Source organism: Crinia signifera, chromosome 6 (genome assembly GCF_055691185.1).
Source record: "Crinia signifera chromosome 6, ASM5569118v1, whole genome shotgun sequence".
Classification (NCBI taxonomy): Eukaryota; Metazoa; Chordata; class Amphibia; order Anura; family Myobatrachidae; genus Crinia; species Crinia signifera.
This window is the reverse complement of record NC_139222.1, coordinates 172,814,744-172,835,451: the sequence shown is the minus strand read 5'-3', so window position 1 is coordinate 172,835,451 and position 20,708 is coordinate 172,814,744. Positions and strand designations below refer to the sequence as shown.

Genomic DNA, 20,708 nt, shown 5'->3' with positions numbered 1-20,708 from the left:
TTGTAATATCCAATAAAAAAAAATCTGATGCTGCTACTTACCTTTATGGGAGAGATTTAAGTGTTTTGCGTGCCGGCAGCCACTAAATGGACCCAATGGAGAAATTCAATTGTTGGCAGCGGTGACATTACTGTTATGTCGTTCTGTCATTTTGATGGTTTGGTAATTAGTCACGTCATGTGTTCTAAAGGGTCATGCCCCATGATGTGCCCACAAATTTTTAGACAGCTAAAGTGCAATGCTTTGCTACACAATGAAGCACTCGCACATCATTGGCTGTCCCTTGGCTGTGCAGCCTAGCTGTGAAGCCAGACTTGGACTGGTCATATTCCAGGTCGCAGTAGCTGCGAATGGCAAAGCGCAGCAACTGCGTTCGGGTCAGGACACGCCTGCACATGTACAAATCTATGAAAATCGCTATCTGCGATTTTATGGAGATCAGCATCTGGGTTGAATCAGGCCAAACTACTGTACTTTGTGAGTGTGGTTAATTATTTTAATGGCCTTCAGTACAACTCATTTTTAATATGGATAACTGAAAGGAGATCAAATTCAATTAGACATACATGGACAAATGGAAAATATTTATTGATCTATGTCAGTGATGGGAAACCTGATACACTTCAATGACCATATGCATAGCTCTCTAACCATAAAATTTAAAAGAATGTAATTAATAGAATACTGATGCACCCATCTGCAATAACATACAGCATTAGCAGTTATATTAATGTAAGATAAGTGCTATAAGATAGCATATTAAAATATGAGAACAAAGCAAGAAGGGAGCTGCAGGTGAAGGCTTGGAGGACCATGTGTTGCTCACTGTTGTTCTTAACAGTTGTCATTCCATACCGTATTAAACAATACCTATATATACACACCTATAATCTTGTCACTGGCACTGGCCTCTATGGGGCACAAATGCTAATCTCTTCCTGAGACTTCATTAGAGATCACCAGGGGAAAATGTAGGATATGCAAAGGGGGTTCCAGATATGGGCATGGTGGCGAAGGCTGACTCGCAAACGCTGGTTGGACTAGGGATCACAATCCCACTTTCAGATTAAACCTCTGTAAAATATGTGACCCGGGTCTAACCCTTCTCATAACCCGGGTTTAAATTGGAATGTCATTTACTAAGGGCTATAAAGCCATTATCCAGCAATCATTAGCATTGTAGTCAACATGGGTTAGGTCGACAGTCAAAGGTCGACATGGGGTTTTTCACTGTTTTTTGAGCCGACATGTGCCGACAGGCGGTATTTCATGCCCTACCATCCACTAGGGCTTGGTGGTAGAATGAAATAGTGTGCCAAGCCCGAATATTTGATCCTTATTTCTTTGTAAGGATATCAATAGGCTTATCCCAAGCATGCTTAAATTGTTTTACTGTATTTGCCTCTACCACCTCTGATGGGAGGCTACTCCACTTATCCACTATTCTTTCTGTAAAGTAAGTGTAATTCTGCCTCAAATTTCCCCTGAATCTTTCTCCCTCTAGTGTCAGTGCATGTCCTCGTGTTCTGTTGCTCCTCTTCCTGTGAAGAAAGTCTCCCACCTGTACCTTGTTAAAACCCTCGATATATTTAAAACCCTTGATTTATTTTAGGGATCATTTTTGTTGGGAGCCAATTAGCCTACCAGTATATTTTTGGATTGTGGGAGGAAACTGGAGTACCCGGAGGAAACCCATGCTAGCACGCAATATGCAAACTCCACACAGTTAGAGCCATGGTGGTATTCGGGCCCATGACCTCGGTGCTTTGAGGCAGTAATGCTAACCATTACACCGTCCCTGCTTCCCTTGTATCTTATTAAGAAATACAGCTGTATTACCATGTGATCAGGAATGGTGATCAATGCATCTATAAAATTAATTCCAGGCTTTTCATTTTTGGGTAGGTTGAGAAAGAAAACTGACTGAGGAAAAAATAATAAATACGGTAATTCAAGAATAAAACCATACAACATATGTTAAAAACATAAGAAAAATAATGGCACATCCTCTTTGTGGCCACAGCTTACACCACTTACGTTAGCAGAATTTCAGAATAGCACTATTGTTCCCTCACGGGCTTGCTTCGCTCGCCACGCTTCGGTCTTGGTGTCTCGCTCCACTTGCCACAACTTTAAGGTAATAGATGGTGGTGTGGACGCAGGAGGGTGGGGTGGACCCAGGGTGGTGCGGGTAACGCTACGTAAGTTCTGTAGCATAAGCTGTGGCTGCAAAGATGAGGAAGTACCAAAATAAGTTGCTCTGTGCAAGTGTGTAATGAAAATGTGGACAGGAGTCAACACAACCAACCTAATACAAGAACATGCATACTGTGCTGTATCTGTTGGGAGTGACCAATGAGGAATGGGGGCCCAGAGCACATGCCCTATCTGAAACCTCTTAATGTGGCTTTATTATAATGGAATTAGATATTAGGCTTTTCTTTGTGCACAGAATACATGTTTGACAAGTGTACCTGTGGTTAGAAATAGGAGATGGAGGGAGAAATAAACCAATGCAGACTGAAACTGCAGAGAGTGCTCCCAAGACCGGAACCAGCACTCAGTCCACGCCAGATCAGCTATTTGGTTGATCAGTAGCTGACCCTATTCTTTCCTTTTGAACATATTTCAAATGCAGAGCACAATGCTGTTGGTGAACATGGTTTCTCCTTACTAAGCAGAGAAGATGCTCAACCTTCTGTCAGTGAGGTATGGTACAGCAAAATAAGGATTTCCTCAATGTAAACTACACAGCAGACTGTCCTGTTTTATCCACCTTTACCTACACCATTGACTGCCTGATGCTCAATTAATACTTAGTTGGAACCTGTAACTTGTTGGTGAATAGATAAGGTGGGAGATATCATCTGCCATTGAGCAATGTCTAGTTGTGAATCAAACTAATTTGGTAAAAGTGCCAGGATTTTGGATTTCTCCCTGCTAAACTAGTTTGTGTAAAATTGTATAAGAGTGGCGACAGAGCCCCATGTATAGAATGTACTTTTAAGTATTCCATCTGGGTGTATAATCAACACATCTTTGTCATGTGTATCAACTCTAATAGCTATACACAAACAATAATCACCTGTCTTCCTATAAAACCTGCACAACACCTGTTATCCACAATAATCCGATGACCTACAGATAAAAGCTGACCCTCTAATCTGTTGTCCAGCTGTTCAGTGCTGAACCAAGAGTCCTGAGTCAACACTCTGTCTACTACCCTGCAGTCCCAGACCTAAGTATGTAGCCAAGAGGTACTAAGTTAACGGCAAAGAGGTGTTGCAGCATCTCTATACAGTAGCCAGAAATAAGCAGTTGTATGTGCCAGTGAAAAACCTTTTGATGACCACAACCTATCTTTTTCAGTTTATGCCAACAGTCAGTGTCTGGTGGCTTAGGGGGCAGATTTATTAAGCTTGGAGAAGAGATAAACTAGAGAGAAAGCGGAGAAAAGGTAAAAGGAGATAAAGCACCAGCCAATCAGCTGTGTTTGAAAAAGACAGTTGGGAGTTGATTGGCTGTGCATTATCTCCTTTTACCTTTTCTCCGCTTTATCTCCAGTTTATCTGTTCTCCAAGCTTAATAAATCTGCCCCAGATATGTTCAGCAATGACAGGGTACTGATGGTGAAAAGAACCTCAAGGTGCATCAGTAAGACAACTAATAGAAAGAGGCAGGGAGGGTAGCAGAGTAAACCAAACTATATCAAACAGTATTCACATGAAATATATTGAGCTATTGTACATTAATCACTCCAGATAATGCATTAATATTATTCTTATTCAAAAACCCCCACAACACAACCACACACACACACACACACACACACACACACACATATATATATATATACACACACACACACACACACACACACACAAACACACAAACACACTAACAGCACACACACTTTTCTTTAAAATAATAGCATTAAATTTACTACATTGCTCGATAACTCTTCAAGACATGTTGTGTGCTTTGCTTTATATAGTAGTAAGCACAATACTTACTGCTTTCCTGGTGGCTGAAGTCCGTCCCCTTCAATAAGTGACAGCTCAGCATGTAAGTTACATATGCTGCAAACGGAACTGTGGTGCACTCACTGAGACTGTAGACCAGGTGTGGCCAAACCGGTCCTCAAGATCTACCAACAGTTCATGTTTGTCAGACAACCTGTGGATGTATAGAAGGAATGAATGCAGCATAACTAAAAATGTGATAGTTCGTAATGGTTACAGCTGTGCACCAGCTAGGTGGTTTGAAACACTTGGACCTTTGGTAGATCTTGAGGACCGGTTTGGCCACCACTGCTGTAGACAGTCACTGTCAGTGGTTATTTTAATGAACATTTGAATCCCAATTTAGGTGCAGAGAATCACTGGGAATTTGGGCATCCAAAACTGTCTGGAATCCAGAGAATGGATTCTCTAGATCCAGCACTCTAATTTTCTGTTCATTGTCACCTGACACACAGTAAAAAGTAGAAACCAGGCACCGGTGGCCTTGGCCTTTATTATCTTTGACTTACTTTTATGTTTAGAATACCATGAGAGAATATTCATTTATTACATTCATTGTGGGTGGATGTTGTTGCTTAGCTGGAGGGGTAGTGAGTAACTGGTTACTCACTGGTGCGGGAGGCGCAATGGATATGAGGTGCCTTGCCAAGCTGCAGTTTGAATAGGGGGTAGTCAACCTCCTTCTGGATACTAGAAAAACACAAAGGGGTACACTGCGCTGACAATAAAATTATTAAAAATAAAAAATGTGTGCCAATGGTATGAAAATATGTCAAAGTTTTAATTATAAAAACATGAAGTTAAGCATGACATGATAAAAAAGAGGGGTGTTGAAAAAATAGTCCAGTTCATACGGTACCGTATTTAATGTAACCACTGGTGGGTGACTCTGTTCCTGCAAAGTATCCTGGTGTGTAGCTGGGTAGATGAAATATGCAGTATATCCAGAATTGCCCGCGGTAGGTTATATTTGTGGAGTGATGCTCCCTCACTCAGAGTGGGTATCCACCGTTCGGGTTAAGTCCTGGGCAGGCCCTTGGTGTAGATCACAACTGGTGTCTGTATTGTTGAATAGAAATGTATGGAGACTGGTCCGGATCAGTACAGTGGGAAATGTAAGGTCCAGAACTGGATGTGAAGCACAGTGAAGCACCCTCTTGGTCCACCAACGCGTTTCGCCGAATATTGGCTTTATCAAGGAGGATGTTGTTGCTTAACTTCTAAGTTTGTTGCAAGCTATTTTATTGCTATTCAGTGCTTGATATAAATTACACAACTCTCCTTACCTAATTGAATAAAGATTGTATATGCTATGCTGCTCACAGCAGCTTAGTATATGCGATCCTTAGCAATGCAAATGCAGGAGAATGTGCATACCACCTCCTACCTGCATTTGCGATCATAAAAACTGCAATGCAAATGTTGTTCTATTGGAACATTGCGACGATCAGTAGTGATGTTCATCAGTGACTGCAGCCTGAGTAAGTCTGATCCTATTCAGACTTGCAATCATGGACCCCCCACGAGGGAGAATAGCCGTTGGCCGTCGGGATCCCGAGTGTCAGGGTTTTAACAGTTGGAATCTCGACGTCAGGCTAATGACTGTCGGGATCCCGACTGTCAGCCATCCGGCACCGATACAATACAAGGGAGTATTTGCTTTGCTTGCAACATTATTGAATTACTCTTCGTGGTAATTCAATTAGCTAATTGATCACTTTGCATGGGAATCAGCTATTCAATTAATTAATCTTTTCGAAAAACATGGAAACTCACTGATTCCTCTTAAAATTCAGAATCTGATAGGTTTCCCTGTGCGCTAAATGCCGAGTGGTACATTTAACATAGATTTTTCCTCACAGCTCCCGATGCTATGAGGAAAAACCCTGTCTCTAGGGATCATTGTTCAGAGTTCTCACAAGTAATTGAATTGGGCAGTGCAACCAATTATCTGTGGGGTAAATCCCGGGGCTATTTTAATTCTCACTTTGTGTTTGTGGTTCTTAAAAGTTAGAAGGGTGTCAGAAATTACTTTTAAAGCTGGAAGTTCAATATATGCATTAAAAATCCTCTGTAGAATGATAGCTGAATGAGAAAGGGAAGAAGATAGGGGTATGTCATTTGAATAGCGAGATGACACTGGGAATGTTAGATATTAAAAGACAAACAAAGGACAGACAGGGACACTTTTGTTAACTGCTTTTTTATGTATATACAGTACATGGAGCAGCACAAGAGAATTGATGAGTGCTTAGTCTTGCAGCTTCTTTTAGGATTGATAGCAAAGGTGACCGTCAAGACACAGGATAGACCAGTTGTAATGACATTACTATAGCCATTGCATCAACATATAAGTGCATGGACAAGAACTTGGCAGAAATGCCTAAAGCGAGTGTTATTGAAGACCACAGACATACAAAGTTCCTTGGAAGCAAAAATACAGCCAATAAAAAATAGAATAGAAACTTTATTTTATTCATACCGGAACTTTTGCATTGCAAGCTTGCCAAAATATCTAAAATATCATCACTTTCAGCGTTTTCATACTGGGCAAGAGATACAGCAAATATACATAAGGACATTATCAGTGTCATAATTAGTAGTTTAAGTTTGCAATTATACCCTTAAAACAAGTCAATCCAAATATAGTTACATTTACAAGCATCAATGATCATTTTAATTAACCATTTTGAATGTTGCTTGTACAATTTCCATGAAACTATATTTAAAGGATGGCAAGTGTTAATTATATACTGATGACTTTTTAGTAACTCTTTTAAAAACAGGAAAGAATGTATTTTCTTTAGCGATTAATAAATATTAATGTGTATTATGAAACATCTAACAAGATCCCTCCATTAAATATACATTTTCTACTTTATTTTAAACCTGATCTCATCCTTTTTATACTAGTACAATAATAATAATAATGTATTAAAAAATAATGGTAGCAGAAGCACAACAGAATAAAAATTGCCCTACACTTCAAGGTTTTATTTGCCTAGATTTTTCCATCTCTATCACTATAATTTAAAAAAAAAAATAATAAAAAATAAAAATAGTGCACAACTACAAACTAGGTAAAATACAGATCATTACATTTTTTTTTTACCAGAGCCAATAATAGTTTTAAATGTATAAGAGATGTAAGTATATATGTTTTTCTTCATGTAGCCATAGAAACTCTAGCTCATCCGGAATATTGGTTGAAAAAAACAACAAGCTTCTTGTCTGTGACCTTCAGCGTTTAAGAAGACTACAGATGCAATCCACGGATTATTAGTTAACCTAATTATAATACAGAGAGCGCAATGTTACATGACACAAGTATTATTACCTTGTGTAAATGAAGTTTAAGGACAACAAGTGTTTTAGACCAGTTCACACCTAGAATATGCAATTATCTTGTTGATGGAATCGTAGAAATGCCTCACAGTCTTTTAAAAAAAATAAAAAAAATAGTTGACTCTTGTGTTAGTTTTTCTTTATCTTTTCCTTGACTTTCTGAGGCTCGTACTGGATTAAACGGAGGATTTCTTTGTTATTCATAATGCCCTGAATGAATTCCCCTTCAGTGAGTTTATCTGTTTGAAGGAAAAACAGAGGTCAGTAGTCTGAAACTAGCTATTACCATGACTAGAATAAGGATGGATATCAATCAACAAAGTTACAGTCGTTGATAGTTTGCCAATGGTAGTCGACAGTTTATTCCATAAATTGCAGAGATCTAATTTCTCTTCACCTCAATATCAGAATAAGTTGTGTCCCCATTGCACGTCTTAGTCCTGTTTCCTCCACAAATAGCCCTGCCACATTTTTGTGACCAACAGTAGTGATACCCATTGATGGTTTAAACCATTGATAGTTTTCTGTTGATGGTTTCCTGCAACTGATGTAAAGTACCATGAAACCATTCATGTTGAACCTTTCAATGACCATCCCTAGTCTAGATTCATGTGATGGGATGGGTTTAAGGAATTGTTACCAGGTGTTGTTAGAATTTCAATTTACTTTACTTTACTGGAAGGCCAACTGAACGTCCTTCCTTTGTAATCTTTAATGTGCTAAGACAGCCAATAAATAATCGGGGTACATTATGACAGCTAATTGATTGTCAAGGGAGAACTTTGGTAGATGTAAGGATCAATCTATACAACTCTACTGTATTTAGTTTGCCAGTAGCTGTGAACTGATTCAGGGCTGATGTAGATCATAACCCAACCCAGTGTCAACAGCGAGAAAGCTCTATGTACATCACTGCTTCATTGATGGAAGGCTCTGGACAATACAAATATGTACAAAAAATACATTGTATTTCCTATGGGCTAAATGTTAAGATAACTATTTCCTGAAACATGTTTGGTTATGGTTGAACGTATGTTAACTTCACTTGATCATGTTTTTTCAGGAACACATTTCTCTGCTTTTACACAAATATTGGTGGAACCAATAAAACCTTTAGTGCTAAGACACGAAAAGGAGAACTGACCTCTGCATGGTGTTTTATGTAGCCGCAATTTAAAGACATGTTTTATTTAAAAGGTTTTTAAACCAGAATGTGGCATGTGACACAGAGGTAGAGGCACTGGCAATGTTGGATGAAAGTGGATAATATTTTAAGTCTTCTTACACATCCGAGTCGCACTGAACATGCATTGTGAGGGTTACTGCTCAGTGACATAGAACATACTGTAATTAAATGCAAGTCTGTGGAATTCAGTGGGCATTCACCGGAAGTAACAGGGGGTGGCTACCCAGATGCGGGTGTATTACTGACAGTGGCCGCATCTAAGGACATTACAATGCTCAAATCGGAGGCCATGTTCAGATGAAGAAACTGTGCTTAACATACAGCTGGTGCAAGTTTTGATTGTTTACCAACCCAGATTTCTGCCACTACCAGTGTGCATCCCAAAAGGAAGACCATTGGCAGCAGCATTATTAAGACACAGAAGGAATGATGTTTTGAGCATTGCAAAGAGTGGAGAAGTGGACTAGTAGAGAATTTGGTACTTGTTTCCTAGCACGGCACCCACTAAGCAAATTGCTTAGCGGTGATTCTGCATAAGGAAATCACATTGCATGCGATTTTATAGGGTGCAATGCCATTTACTTCACTTATATGAGATGAAATGAGATTGAGGCACCCCCCACTATCCACGCCACCCCAAAGCGTGCGCGAGGGGCGTCGGAACTCTTCCTCCCGACCTTTTCATACCCTCACTATCCACGTCGGCATGGAGTTGATTTTATATAGCAGCGAGCCACCGAGCCCGAACCCGCAAGGGGACGTGGAATACATGTAATGTAATCCATGCCCACTCGCCACGCTTCGGGCTCTGTGTTACGCTGCACTCGCCACACTATATAAAATCAACTCCACGCTAAAGTGGATAGTGGGGGTATGAAAAGGTCGGGGATGCGTTCCGCTGCACTAGCCATGCTTCGGGGTGGCGTGGATAGTGGAGGAGGGGGTGCCTCATTCTCATGACATCTCATATAAGTGTATAGTAAAGTAAATGGCATTGCACCCTATAAAATCGCATGCGATTTTGTGGTGCGATGCGATTGCATGCGATTTTCCTACGGTGCCTTACATATGGTAAATTGGCGCCGTGCTAGGAAACAAGTACCGTGAAGTTTCCAATAGCATCCAATCAGCTTGGAACTATCATTTTATAGAATGTCCTTGATAAATGCTACCTGGAAGCTTATAGTTTTCTATGGTCAACTTCTCCACTGGTCCACCTGAGGAAGGCATGTCATGATATGTAGGTAGCTTTTTTGTTCAAATTTGTGTATTTTCTGCTACATAACTCAGTATCAGGACCAGAGTAACTGACTTTGTGTCACCTCTATAAAAACACAGTTGACTACTTTATACTGCAAATTGTATTTGTATTTACCATTGTCTTTCTTTCCAAAGAAATCCCATATTTTATTTGTCCGCCTTTCTGGGGTATTTTCATCATCTGGCAGATGTTTCTGGTCTTCAGCATTAATCATTCTGAATATTGCCTGGAAAAACAATGATTTATCATGCACTTAAGTAGAACATAGGTAGATATATTTTGACCCACTGTAACATATATCAGATACTGTAAGACAGCATAGATGCCTAAAATAAATCTGGCTCCTTGTACAGTATATCATATTGTGTTTATTTCCAATAAAATTCATTAGGCTCTTTTATTAACTTTTTGTTATACAGTAGATGCAAATAACGTCTGATAAGTAGGATTTTAAAGTTTGTAGCAATCTAATCTTTCTTTTTGTATTTAAAGGTGAATAAGTAGCTGTGATGTACTTAGGAGATGTATGCTGTAAGGAATACATAACTAAATACCTGGGGAACCAGATTACAAATCTTACAAAATAATATTGATACAAATAAGAAAAATGATATTAATAATAAATAGCAAAAGCATCAGCATAAAAACATAAGCATTGAAGTTGTATGTAAAAATTAGCTTTTTTTGTTACCACAACTAAGCACCTCCTCATGAGAAGTGGGGTATACCAATTATATTGAAGATATTTTATGTGATATATTACCAATAAGCAATTCCAGGCCAACCTGTGGCTCTCCAGATGTTGTGAAACTACAAATCCCATCATGCCTTGCCACAGTTTTGCTATAAGGGAGTGTTAAAACTGTGGCAAGGCATGCTGGGATTTGTAGTTTCACAACATCTGGAGAGCCACAGGTTGGCCTATCCTGGCTTTGTACATCTCGCCATTTATGCAGTATGGATATGCAAGAACAAAATTCCTCATAAAGACACTCATTTACTGCTAGTGATGCTCTTCATTGTAGAATATGGGTTTCCTGTTGAGAATGTGAAGCACAAAAGAGGAAAACTGATTGTAAGGGGGAAATTTACTAAGATGGGAGTTCTATTTCAGATGCGATGTTGCTATGGGCAACCAATCAGATACTATCTATTATCTTCTTGAAGGTGCTAAATAAATAAGAAGTAGATTCTGATTGGTTTCCTATAGCAAAATTCCATGTGAGATAGTACTCCCAACTTAGTAAATTTACCCCTATAGCCCTGTACACACAGTGTGTTATTAGCCAGTATTGCTGGCTAAATGGTTGCTGAGCGACCATATTGATGTATATTTGTGTGTACAGGGCGATAAATTGCAAGGAGTGCGCAAGTAATGGGATCCCGCACCAGCCATTAATGGTCGCTGGTCACAGGAGCAAGCTCCTTCGATTATGGTTGAAATTCGCTGGTCGCTGGGGAGAACGGTGCATGGTGCAATATGGTCGCTGAGTGATATATTGCTGTACACGTGGAATCAGATTTAAGAGTGTTTATATTAGTTTCCAACTCCATCCAGGTTTTTAATTATTACTCCTTATAGACAACAAATCAAATGTATTAAGTATTCCTTAAATATCTGCTGCAAATGCTGCTAGGTTTAAATAACATTAAATATTATTAATTGACATATTAGATAAGTTGCATATACTGCATCAAAGTCATTCACTATATAGTACAATGAAGATTTCAGCATCATTTTAAAAATGACAACAGCAGCTACTAGTCAGCAATTTGCCTTGTTAATCTACCTTGCCCTAGGCTGATTAAAGATAACATCTGATTAATTGCTAGGGGTTACAGCACATGTACTGTACATTCATCATGTTACTGAAAATATTTTAATACATAATATAGCAGTCCTAAAATATAAAATCATTAAGTCTTTCAAATCTAAAATAGTTATAGTAAAAAGTAAAAAAAAGTTAGCAATATTTATCCCCCCGCAACTACAGTTTACTTGAGGATAATAATAATAATAATAATAATAATAATAATAATAATAACAAAATCTAATACCAATTTATTGGGGAATCTCCACAATAACATTAAACATGTTTAGCTTTCAATTAATTTTTTTGACTTTAATTCACAAACACTGAAATAGAACAAGACTGAGAATTGCATAATAAACAGAAGTAATGGTGCGTACACACGGAGAGATCTCACTTTCTATTTGGCCCCTATTCGATCTGGGTCTGGGTTGGTTACAGTGTTCACATTTGATTTTGACTATGTAGTACAGATCTGCACTACTGTATATACTGTAGTCTTGCCTGTCAAGACTCTTTTTCTCTTTGATTTACATTACACGGGAGCACGCAAGATCGAATCTGCATCGAATGTAGAAAAACCATTTGATGCCCATTCAATTTTCTATTTGATTTTGATTTGATTTTGCTTCTATAAGCAAAATTGAATAGAAAAATAGTGCATATCTCACTGTGTGTACCCTCAATCAGAGGAAGAATTGAATTTGTAATGTGAGAAAGTGCTAAGTGAGGCTATATGACAGACCACATAGCCTTGTTTGTATGGTAGTCATTAGGTTGTAAATTTTGAGTAATCTGTGTAAAAGGGGAGTAATCAGAATATCATATGGAGGTTAAGAAAGAGGCTAATCTTGCCTGTAGAGGTTTGTACATGTAAAGGTTTGAAGGCTAGAGAAAATGTAGTTGCAGCCTAAATCTAGGCTTGTAATCAAATATAGGTGCAAGTACTGTAATAAGAAGAGAGGATAGGAAGCACAGATCTTGGGCCGCGTACCGAAATCAAACTGGGATGGGGTTTTGAGACAAGAAATGTTGGTGCAGTTTTGTTAATGGCTGGTAGACTTTTGTTTTATATTGGATCCTTTAAACTGATCAACATATGGATTGGCAGAGAGTGGAGAGGCAGTAGCAGAAGAATGCCAAGTAAAGTTATATGGCCACTGTTTTTTTTCAATTTCAACTGTAGGGGTGAGAGTCTGCTTGGTGAAGGAAGGAATTGCAACAGATTATGGGGATGATGCAGGGTTTTGTAGTATATTGTGGTATATTGATCAAAAACTGTGTGTATGGATTAAATATATACATTCATACCTGGTTTGCTACTAATCATTATTTATTTATTTATTTACATCTTATTATAATGTGCAGCATATTCCATTGCACTTTACAATTGAAACAGTGATAAAACAAACTGGGTAGTAATAGACCGACATAGAGGTAGGAGGGCCCTGCTCGCAAGTTTACAATCTATAGGGATTAAAATCATCAGTTATCCTAACTAGGTACAAAAGACAAACCTCCAAACAGGCATATTTACATTTAAATTTAATTATATATAGCCCACAGTTCCAAAGAAACACCCTTACCAAATAGATCTACATCAAAGCACTTTCATTACAACCCTGTTATGTAGCATACACACCAGAATGGCCTCAATTTCCCCATTTTTAATCCAAATCTGACCGATTGTAGGTAAATTGGGCATATTTGGGCATGTTTAGATCCGATTAGATGTGCGTCCTCACTGGTCATTTGGTCGTTTTACAGATCCTACCTGCTGCAGGTAGGATCTGTAAAAGATCCATTCCACTGGATACAGATCCAGATTGGATTGGGATTGGATTGGATGCAGATTGTTTGCAGATCGTATGCAGATCGTGTGACCATCGCATCATCGCATGATCTGCTCACGATCTGCTAATGATCAGGATCGTTCTGGTGAGTACCTAGCATTACTGTATGCCTCTTTGGTCATGTAGATGTAATTAAGATGTTCATAACTTTTCCATACACTCAGTACTCAGCATACACAGTTTTGGAACATGTAAGATATGCCATGCAAACAGGTATGTTTAACTAGGCATTAGCCTGTGCATATTGTAAGTTTCTGCTTTCTTGTGTGAGAGACCTGTATATACAGGACATATTTATTAAGCTGAATACACACTATACAATTATCTGGTTAGAACAAAAATCTGGCAACGTATGGGAGAAATGTGTGCCCCGAGCACTGGAAAACAAACAAAAATGGATGTTAAGACAAATTGATTAAATCCATTTATTTAATCAATATATCTGAACAACCATTTTCTGTCTTCGGGTAACAAATGGTAATTTGTCATTTTCTCCCATACATCACCAGATTTACACTCCAACTATAAAGATTGGACAGATAATCTTAAAGTATGTATCCAGCTCAGGCTTGCCTACCCTCCCGGAATGGCCGGGAGCCTCCCGGAAATCGGGTCCTTCTCCCGGCCCCCCGGGAAGGTGGGCAAGTCTCCCGCATTCTGGGATTTGCCCCGCTCCATCCTTGCCCGCTGGTTAAAATTACATGAAATCGCGGGTCCGCGGGGAGGGGGCGGGGCTTAAATGACGCGATCGCGGCATTTCGCGTCATTTCGCGGCATTTAAGCCACGCCCCCTCCCTCACGGCCCGCGAATCACGGAGGTTTCCGTCATGGGGGGCGGGGCCAAGTGATGTCAGCCTTGCTCCCGCCCCCCTGATGTGTTGCCTCTCCGGGCTTCTCCCGGAAAGGTGAAGATAAAAGTAGGCAAGTATGATCCAGCTTTAGATGCTTGTAACAGTATTTGCAAACAGATTAGATGTAAGATTAAAAAACAGCTGTGACTGAAGAGTGGCATCTAATTAGTAAGCTCGAAGGTAGGGCTATATTTGTGTTGTCATCAGAAATACAGGGATGTACTGCAAGTGTATTCTGGTGTCTGCTAAAAAGATTATTATCTCATTTGTGAAAGAGTGAGCTTAATGTCTCAGAAAGATGTTAACACTGTGAGTTCCAATGTTGCTGTGAGAGTTCCTCAAAATATTCATTAAAGATGCATGCACCACTCACAGCGACTGTTCTTTTTTGTGTGAAATATTTAACTAAACTTCAATTAATTGACTTGGCCGTATTTGTATTTATTTATACTATAAGAACAGTTGCTATGAGCGGTACTGGTATTTTTAGAAGATATTTTGAGGATGGCTCACAGCAACGTTGTCACTCAAAGGGTTAAGATCCACAAATATTATCCTGAACTTATAAGAGCTTATTCATTTTCCAAGAGAAGTGGTAGAGATATAGAAGCTGATGTTCTATGGGGAAGCGGTCATCTATTAGAATGAACTTAGGTCTACAGTCATTAGGTCGACCCCACTAGGTCGACTGGCAGGAAGGTCGACCTGACTTAAGGTCGACATGGGCCAAGGTCGACATGACTTAAGGTCGAATTTGCATAAAGGTTGACATGAGGAATGTCGACTGGTCATAAGGTCGACATGGGTTTTTCACTGTTTTTTGAGCCGACATGTGCCGACAGGCGGTATTTCATGCCCTACCATCCACTAGGGCGTGGTGGGAGAATAAAATAGTGTGCCGAGCGCAGCGAGGCACCGTGCCCGAAGCATTGCGAGCGAAGCGAGCGATGCGAGGGTCCGATTCTCATTGCCAACTGTGTCCATGTCGACTGTGTCGACATTCGGATCAAAAAACAGTGAAAAACCCATGTCGACCTTATGACCAGTCGACCTTCCTCATGTCAACCTTTATGCAAATTCGACCTTAAGTCATGTCGACCTTGGCCCATGTCGACCTTAAGTCAGGTCGACCTTCCTGCCTGTCAACCTAGTGGGGTCGACCTAATGACTGTAGACCTAAGTTCATTCTGACAGATGTCCCGATTCCGTTCTATGATGGTCAATTGGTCCTCCCATTGATAAATGTTCAAAGAAATAAAGACTGAAAGAGTTAATTAAGTACTTATGAAGCGAGGCTGTGATCTACAGTGGCAGGAAATTGCAGCTGGAGCCACTTGCTTTCAGATCAGGACAGCTGAATTCGAAAATTGTGGAGAGAAATTGTTGCTTAGAGGAGTACAGAATATAGGGCCTGATTCAGGTTTATTTGCTAAGCAGTGTCTTTCGTTGCTTAGTGAGCGGGTTAATGCCACCACCCGCCGAGTAAACAAGCGCCTGTCCCCGCCACCCCGCAAATATATGCAGCAGCATATGAATGGATGTATATGTTCACATATCCATTCGCATACAAGCATACGGCCGAAAATTACTTCGATGGTCGCCAACCATCAAATGATTTTTGCAAATAAAAGTCAGTCTGGACTGTCTTTTTATTGGCTCAGAAATGTCCAACAATGGGGTGGGCGCTGACCTCATGTGATGTCACCCTCCAGGCCCGTGCAGGCTTCAACATGCCTGCGTTCACATGGGGACACCCAGTGTTTTTCTGGGGGTTCCCATGCCACTCTCCACCCACTACACACCTCGGTGACTGTGATAGTCACTGAAGACATTTACACAGTGGTCCTGCACATGCGTATATGTGCCAGTATGCATGCACAGAGCCACACCATTGATTAGAGGACTGTGAATCACCCCCATATTGTTCCTTTACATTGAAAAATGGGTGGGGTAATTCAGTAGACCAGAGGTCCCCAAAGTATTTTGCTCTGGGACCCCATCAGGTAATAAAAATAAATACAGGACCCCAGCAAGTTATGTAGGGTACACACCAGGACGACCCGCTCACGATGCACATCGTGAGCGGGTCGTCAGTGTCTCGTCCGACCCGCTCACGGTGACGCGGGGGGGCACGACCCGCTCACAATGTGCACCGTGAGCGGGTCCGATCCGATGGCGACCCGCACCCGGCTGTATGGTCGTCATTGAGATCCTACCTGCAGCAGGTAGGATCTCAATAACGACCGACCCGCGCATCGGATCGGTATCGGTCCACAGCAGGTCAGAAAAGGGCCCAATCAGCACACAATCTACATCCAATTGATCGGAATTGCATCTAGATTGTGGGGATCGGGTCCTAGTCGTCCTGGTGTGTACCCAGCATTACTGCAGAAGGTCATCACATCACATGTGTAGTCAGCAGACAGCATATACATGACAGCAATATACAAAATGATGGGAGGAGTCTAAAATAACAGACAATTCAACAGACTTTTCAGACTCTTTGAATCACTGACTGAGATTAGAAGTCATCAGCCTGATGGTCAGCAACATGCAGTGATGACCCCATGCTGAGAAGGTCGGGGCCCAGTTTGAGAACCACTGCAGTAGACAATACATTACAGAAGCATGCTGAAATAAAGGGTAGAAAATCTGCATATAATGCATTAGGAATGTGAGTGAAGGAATAGATAGGACAGCAAGGAAAAATAAGGTCTGGGAGTGTGGTAAAGAACACTGCATAAAATGGCTGCTGAGGATGCGATGTCTAATTCTATGAGCAACATTTATTGTTGCTAGATTGTATCCCATAAACTGGGATTGTGTTACCGACTATTGTGAAAACAATATTAAATGTATACATGTTTAGATAATTTACAGATTCACAAAAGTAGTAAGGAACATTTGTAAATTGTGCTGTAAATTCATAACTTGCAACACAATATTTAAAGATACAGCTTCATTTCTGTTAAAATGTACAATCATTATCCCAAAAATTGTGTTTTCAAAAACATTTAATTGAAAGTAAGTTGGCATTGGCTCAGTTTACAAAATCAGTTTAGGATTTTAACCCCTTCCCGACATTTGACGTACATTTACGTCATGGTCGGGATGTACTTCCCAACACATAACGTAAATGTACGTCATGACTTCAAAGTGCCACCGCGTCTAGAGACGCGGTGACAGAGGGACGATGTCTGCTGTCCCTGACAGCAGACATCTTCCCTCATTGCCCAGGGGGGGCAGCGATGCCCCCCGCCATGGTCGATCGCTGCGATTGGCTGTTCAAACATGAACAGCCAAAAGCAGCGTTTACTGTGTGATGTGCATAATTTTGACTCTGCTGCCTCAGTCCTCCTCATCAAACTATGTACATTTGCTTTGTTATCCTTTTTGTTTTTATCGAATTTAGTATTATTATATATGTTTCTGCTGCCTTCCCTCTCCCTCTCCTTTCCATTTTCTCTCTTTTTCTCCTTTCCCCTCCTTCCAATTCCTGTTTTCTGTTTATTTTTCATCTCCAAAAATTATTATTTTTGAAAATCTGAGAGATATGTTTTTAGTTCAAACTTCACACTAATTATTCTAACTTTGTATTGTCTCTCTAAATAAATCGAGAGTTTAAAAAAAAAAAAAACAAATAAGCAAATTAAAGAAAAAAGTTACATAGAAAAATTCTAAGCAAAAATGTTTCCATAACAGAGCAGCAAAAGATACAAAGATTCTTAGTATATATGTTAAATAAAATGAATTGTTAGTATTCCTAGCTCAAAAAGCAATAAATTGATGTCTACAAATGAGAAGACATAAAAAAATGGACTTGTCAATTATGTAACTATTTGCAGTTTATATACTTTCTGTCTAACATAGCCTGTCTGATTTACTACTGATTTAATGACTTAATTAACCAAGATAAAGATTTCTCGAAGCTACAGTAATGTAATATAGTGTAGAGAGCAACATTATATTGAGATATAATTAACTTTTGTTTTAATGAGTGTTATCCAATTAGAAATTATAGTTGCTGAAAATATGATTATTTGTGAGTCTTTATTAAAAGTATCTAGAAAGTATATATTATACAGTATATAGACAATTTACCTTCTATACTTAATGCTTTTGCATTTTTATTTATATTTGTTTATTAGATTTTAAATAGAAAAATTATTAACTTTTTTTATTAATAAATATTTAAACTTCTCAGTCATATAGAATACAGAATCTGTTAAAATGTATATTGCTTGTTTACTGTATTGGTGCTGTTTCCCATCATGTTGAATAACAAATATAAATATAAATATAAATATAAAGAGTATTGTGTTCAGTTCTGGAGGCCATATCTCCAGAAGGATATAAATACATTAGAGACTGTACAAAGAAGAGCAACTAAAATGGTGCATGGCCTACATCACAAAACGTACCAGGAAAGACTAAAAGATCTTAATATGTATACTTTAGAGCAGAGAAGGGAAAGGGGGGACATGATAGAAACTTTCAAATATATCAAGGGCTTTAATAAGGTACAGGTGGGAGACATTCTTCACAGGAAGAGGAGCAACAGAACACGAGGACATGCACTGAAACTAGAGGGAGGAAGATTCAGGGGAAATGCGAGGAAGAATTTTTTCACAGAAAGAGTAGTAGATAAGTGGAATAGCCTCCCAACAGAGGTGGTAGACGCAAATACAGTAGTACAATTTAAACATGCTTGGGATAAGCATATTGATATCCTTACAAAAAAAATAAGGATCAAATATGGTTTGAGGTAACATGTTTAAAAAAAGGGGCAGACTAGATGGGCCAAGTGGTTCTTATCTGCCGTCAAATTCTATGTTTCTATGTTTCTATGTTTCTAATTACTACCCAGTTAAGAGAATTAAATAGTACTGTAGGTTGTTCATCAGTAGACTTTCTCTAAGCTTTACAGGTATGAAACATACACTTGGAATGAATGTCATGGCATTTAATTATGGCTATTTATTTATTTACAGTTTCTTATATAGCGCAGCATATTCCGTTGCGCTTTACAATTAACTTATCAGTTGAGAACCAGCATTATTATATTAGTTTAACTTTATTTACATCTATATATTGAGTGCAATATTCACTAAAATAAACTCTGTTCTATAGATACTTTGATGAAAATAAACAGGCTATTTGTGGTATATTGTAAAACATGTTGCATTATCTCTATCATTGATGTGCTTTAACAAAGAATGTGGGTATATGTAATTATACTGTACCGTGATTATTTCAAGAACTTCTTGTTTATTGATGGTTCCGTTCCCATCCACATCATATAAGGAAAATGCCCACTCTAGTTTTTGGTTGGCTTTACCAGATGAGGTCATGTGGAGAGCAATCATATATTCCTTAAAGTCCAACGTGCCATCATTATTGGCATCAAAGCTTCTGAAGACATGTTGAGCGTAGGCTTTTGGGTCCGCATCTGGAAAGAATTTTGAGTAGATACCTTCAAATTGCTTCTTTGAAATCCTTCCACTTGGGCACTCTTTCAAAAAGGACTGATACCAAGTACATAATTCCTCCTGTGTAAATTTAGTATTTAACTTCAATTCTTCCAAAATTTCTTTAGACAGGGCACCACTTTTGCTATTGCCCATATTGAGCAAAATCTGGAGAACCAGAAACTAAATGTAGACCTTTCTTATTGTCCAACAACACTCCAGCTCATGGAGGTAATGAATAGGAGAGCCTGTATACTTCTAAATCCAGATAAAGCCTTTTCAGGATTAGATAGGTTTAAGCGCCATGTAGACAGTGATGGTCACTTTGTGACATTGCATGACTCCAGCATTTCAAATGAAATTGTTAAAACAAGCTTACGAAGTGGTGTAATTTCTTCTGTGTGTTCATGGTATTTTTGTTTTTTTCTCTGAGAACGGGGATTGCATATTTAAAAAAATTACATACACATTTTTAAGGGCATTAGCAGCATATCTAAATTAGAGTCCAAGGCAATTGCTGCCTGTGTCATTTTCTAGTCATTTATGCTATATTGTATAACATGCTGGATAAAGGAATTTGGTTACAGTGTATGATATCCTGTTTATTGGGTGTGTAACAGGAATGTCATCAGGGATAGATGCCAGGACCCTTTTGTTTCCTAGTGGACACATCAAAAAGACCCAGGACAAAGATTTATACTTGTGGGTTCACATACCTCAGTGCAGTATCAAACATTACAATTTGTATAATGTATCCATTATGATTATATATTGTGCGATTTTACAGTGCTGTATGTTATGATATAATTGTGTTCATAGGTCATAGCACATTTTGTTTCAGTCTAATTAATCATTGTATTATGTATTATTATTATTATTATTATTATTATTATTATTATTATTATTATTAT

At 39.0% G+C, this 20,708-nt stretch overlaps 1 protein-coding gene across 1 annotated transcript; it reads right to left on the bottom strand.

Annotated features, from left to right (window-relative positions):
• Positions 1-6,291: 6,291 nt before the first annotated feature.
• On the bottom strand, positions 6,292-20,019 carry RCVRN (recoverin). Its single transcript, XM_083148148.1, has 3 exons — positions 19,573-20,019; positions 9,929-10,040; positions 6,292-7,606 (listed from the first exon to the last, which is right to left on the bottom strand). Exons 1-3 carry the CDS (start codon positions 19,951-19,953, stop codon positions 7,497-7,499), a joined length of 603 nt encoding a protein of 200 aa, XP_083004274.1. The 5' UTR covers positions 19,954-20,019; the 3' UTR covers positions 6,292-7,496.
• Between the last annotated feature and the right edge of the window lie 689 nt (positions 20,020-20,708).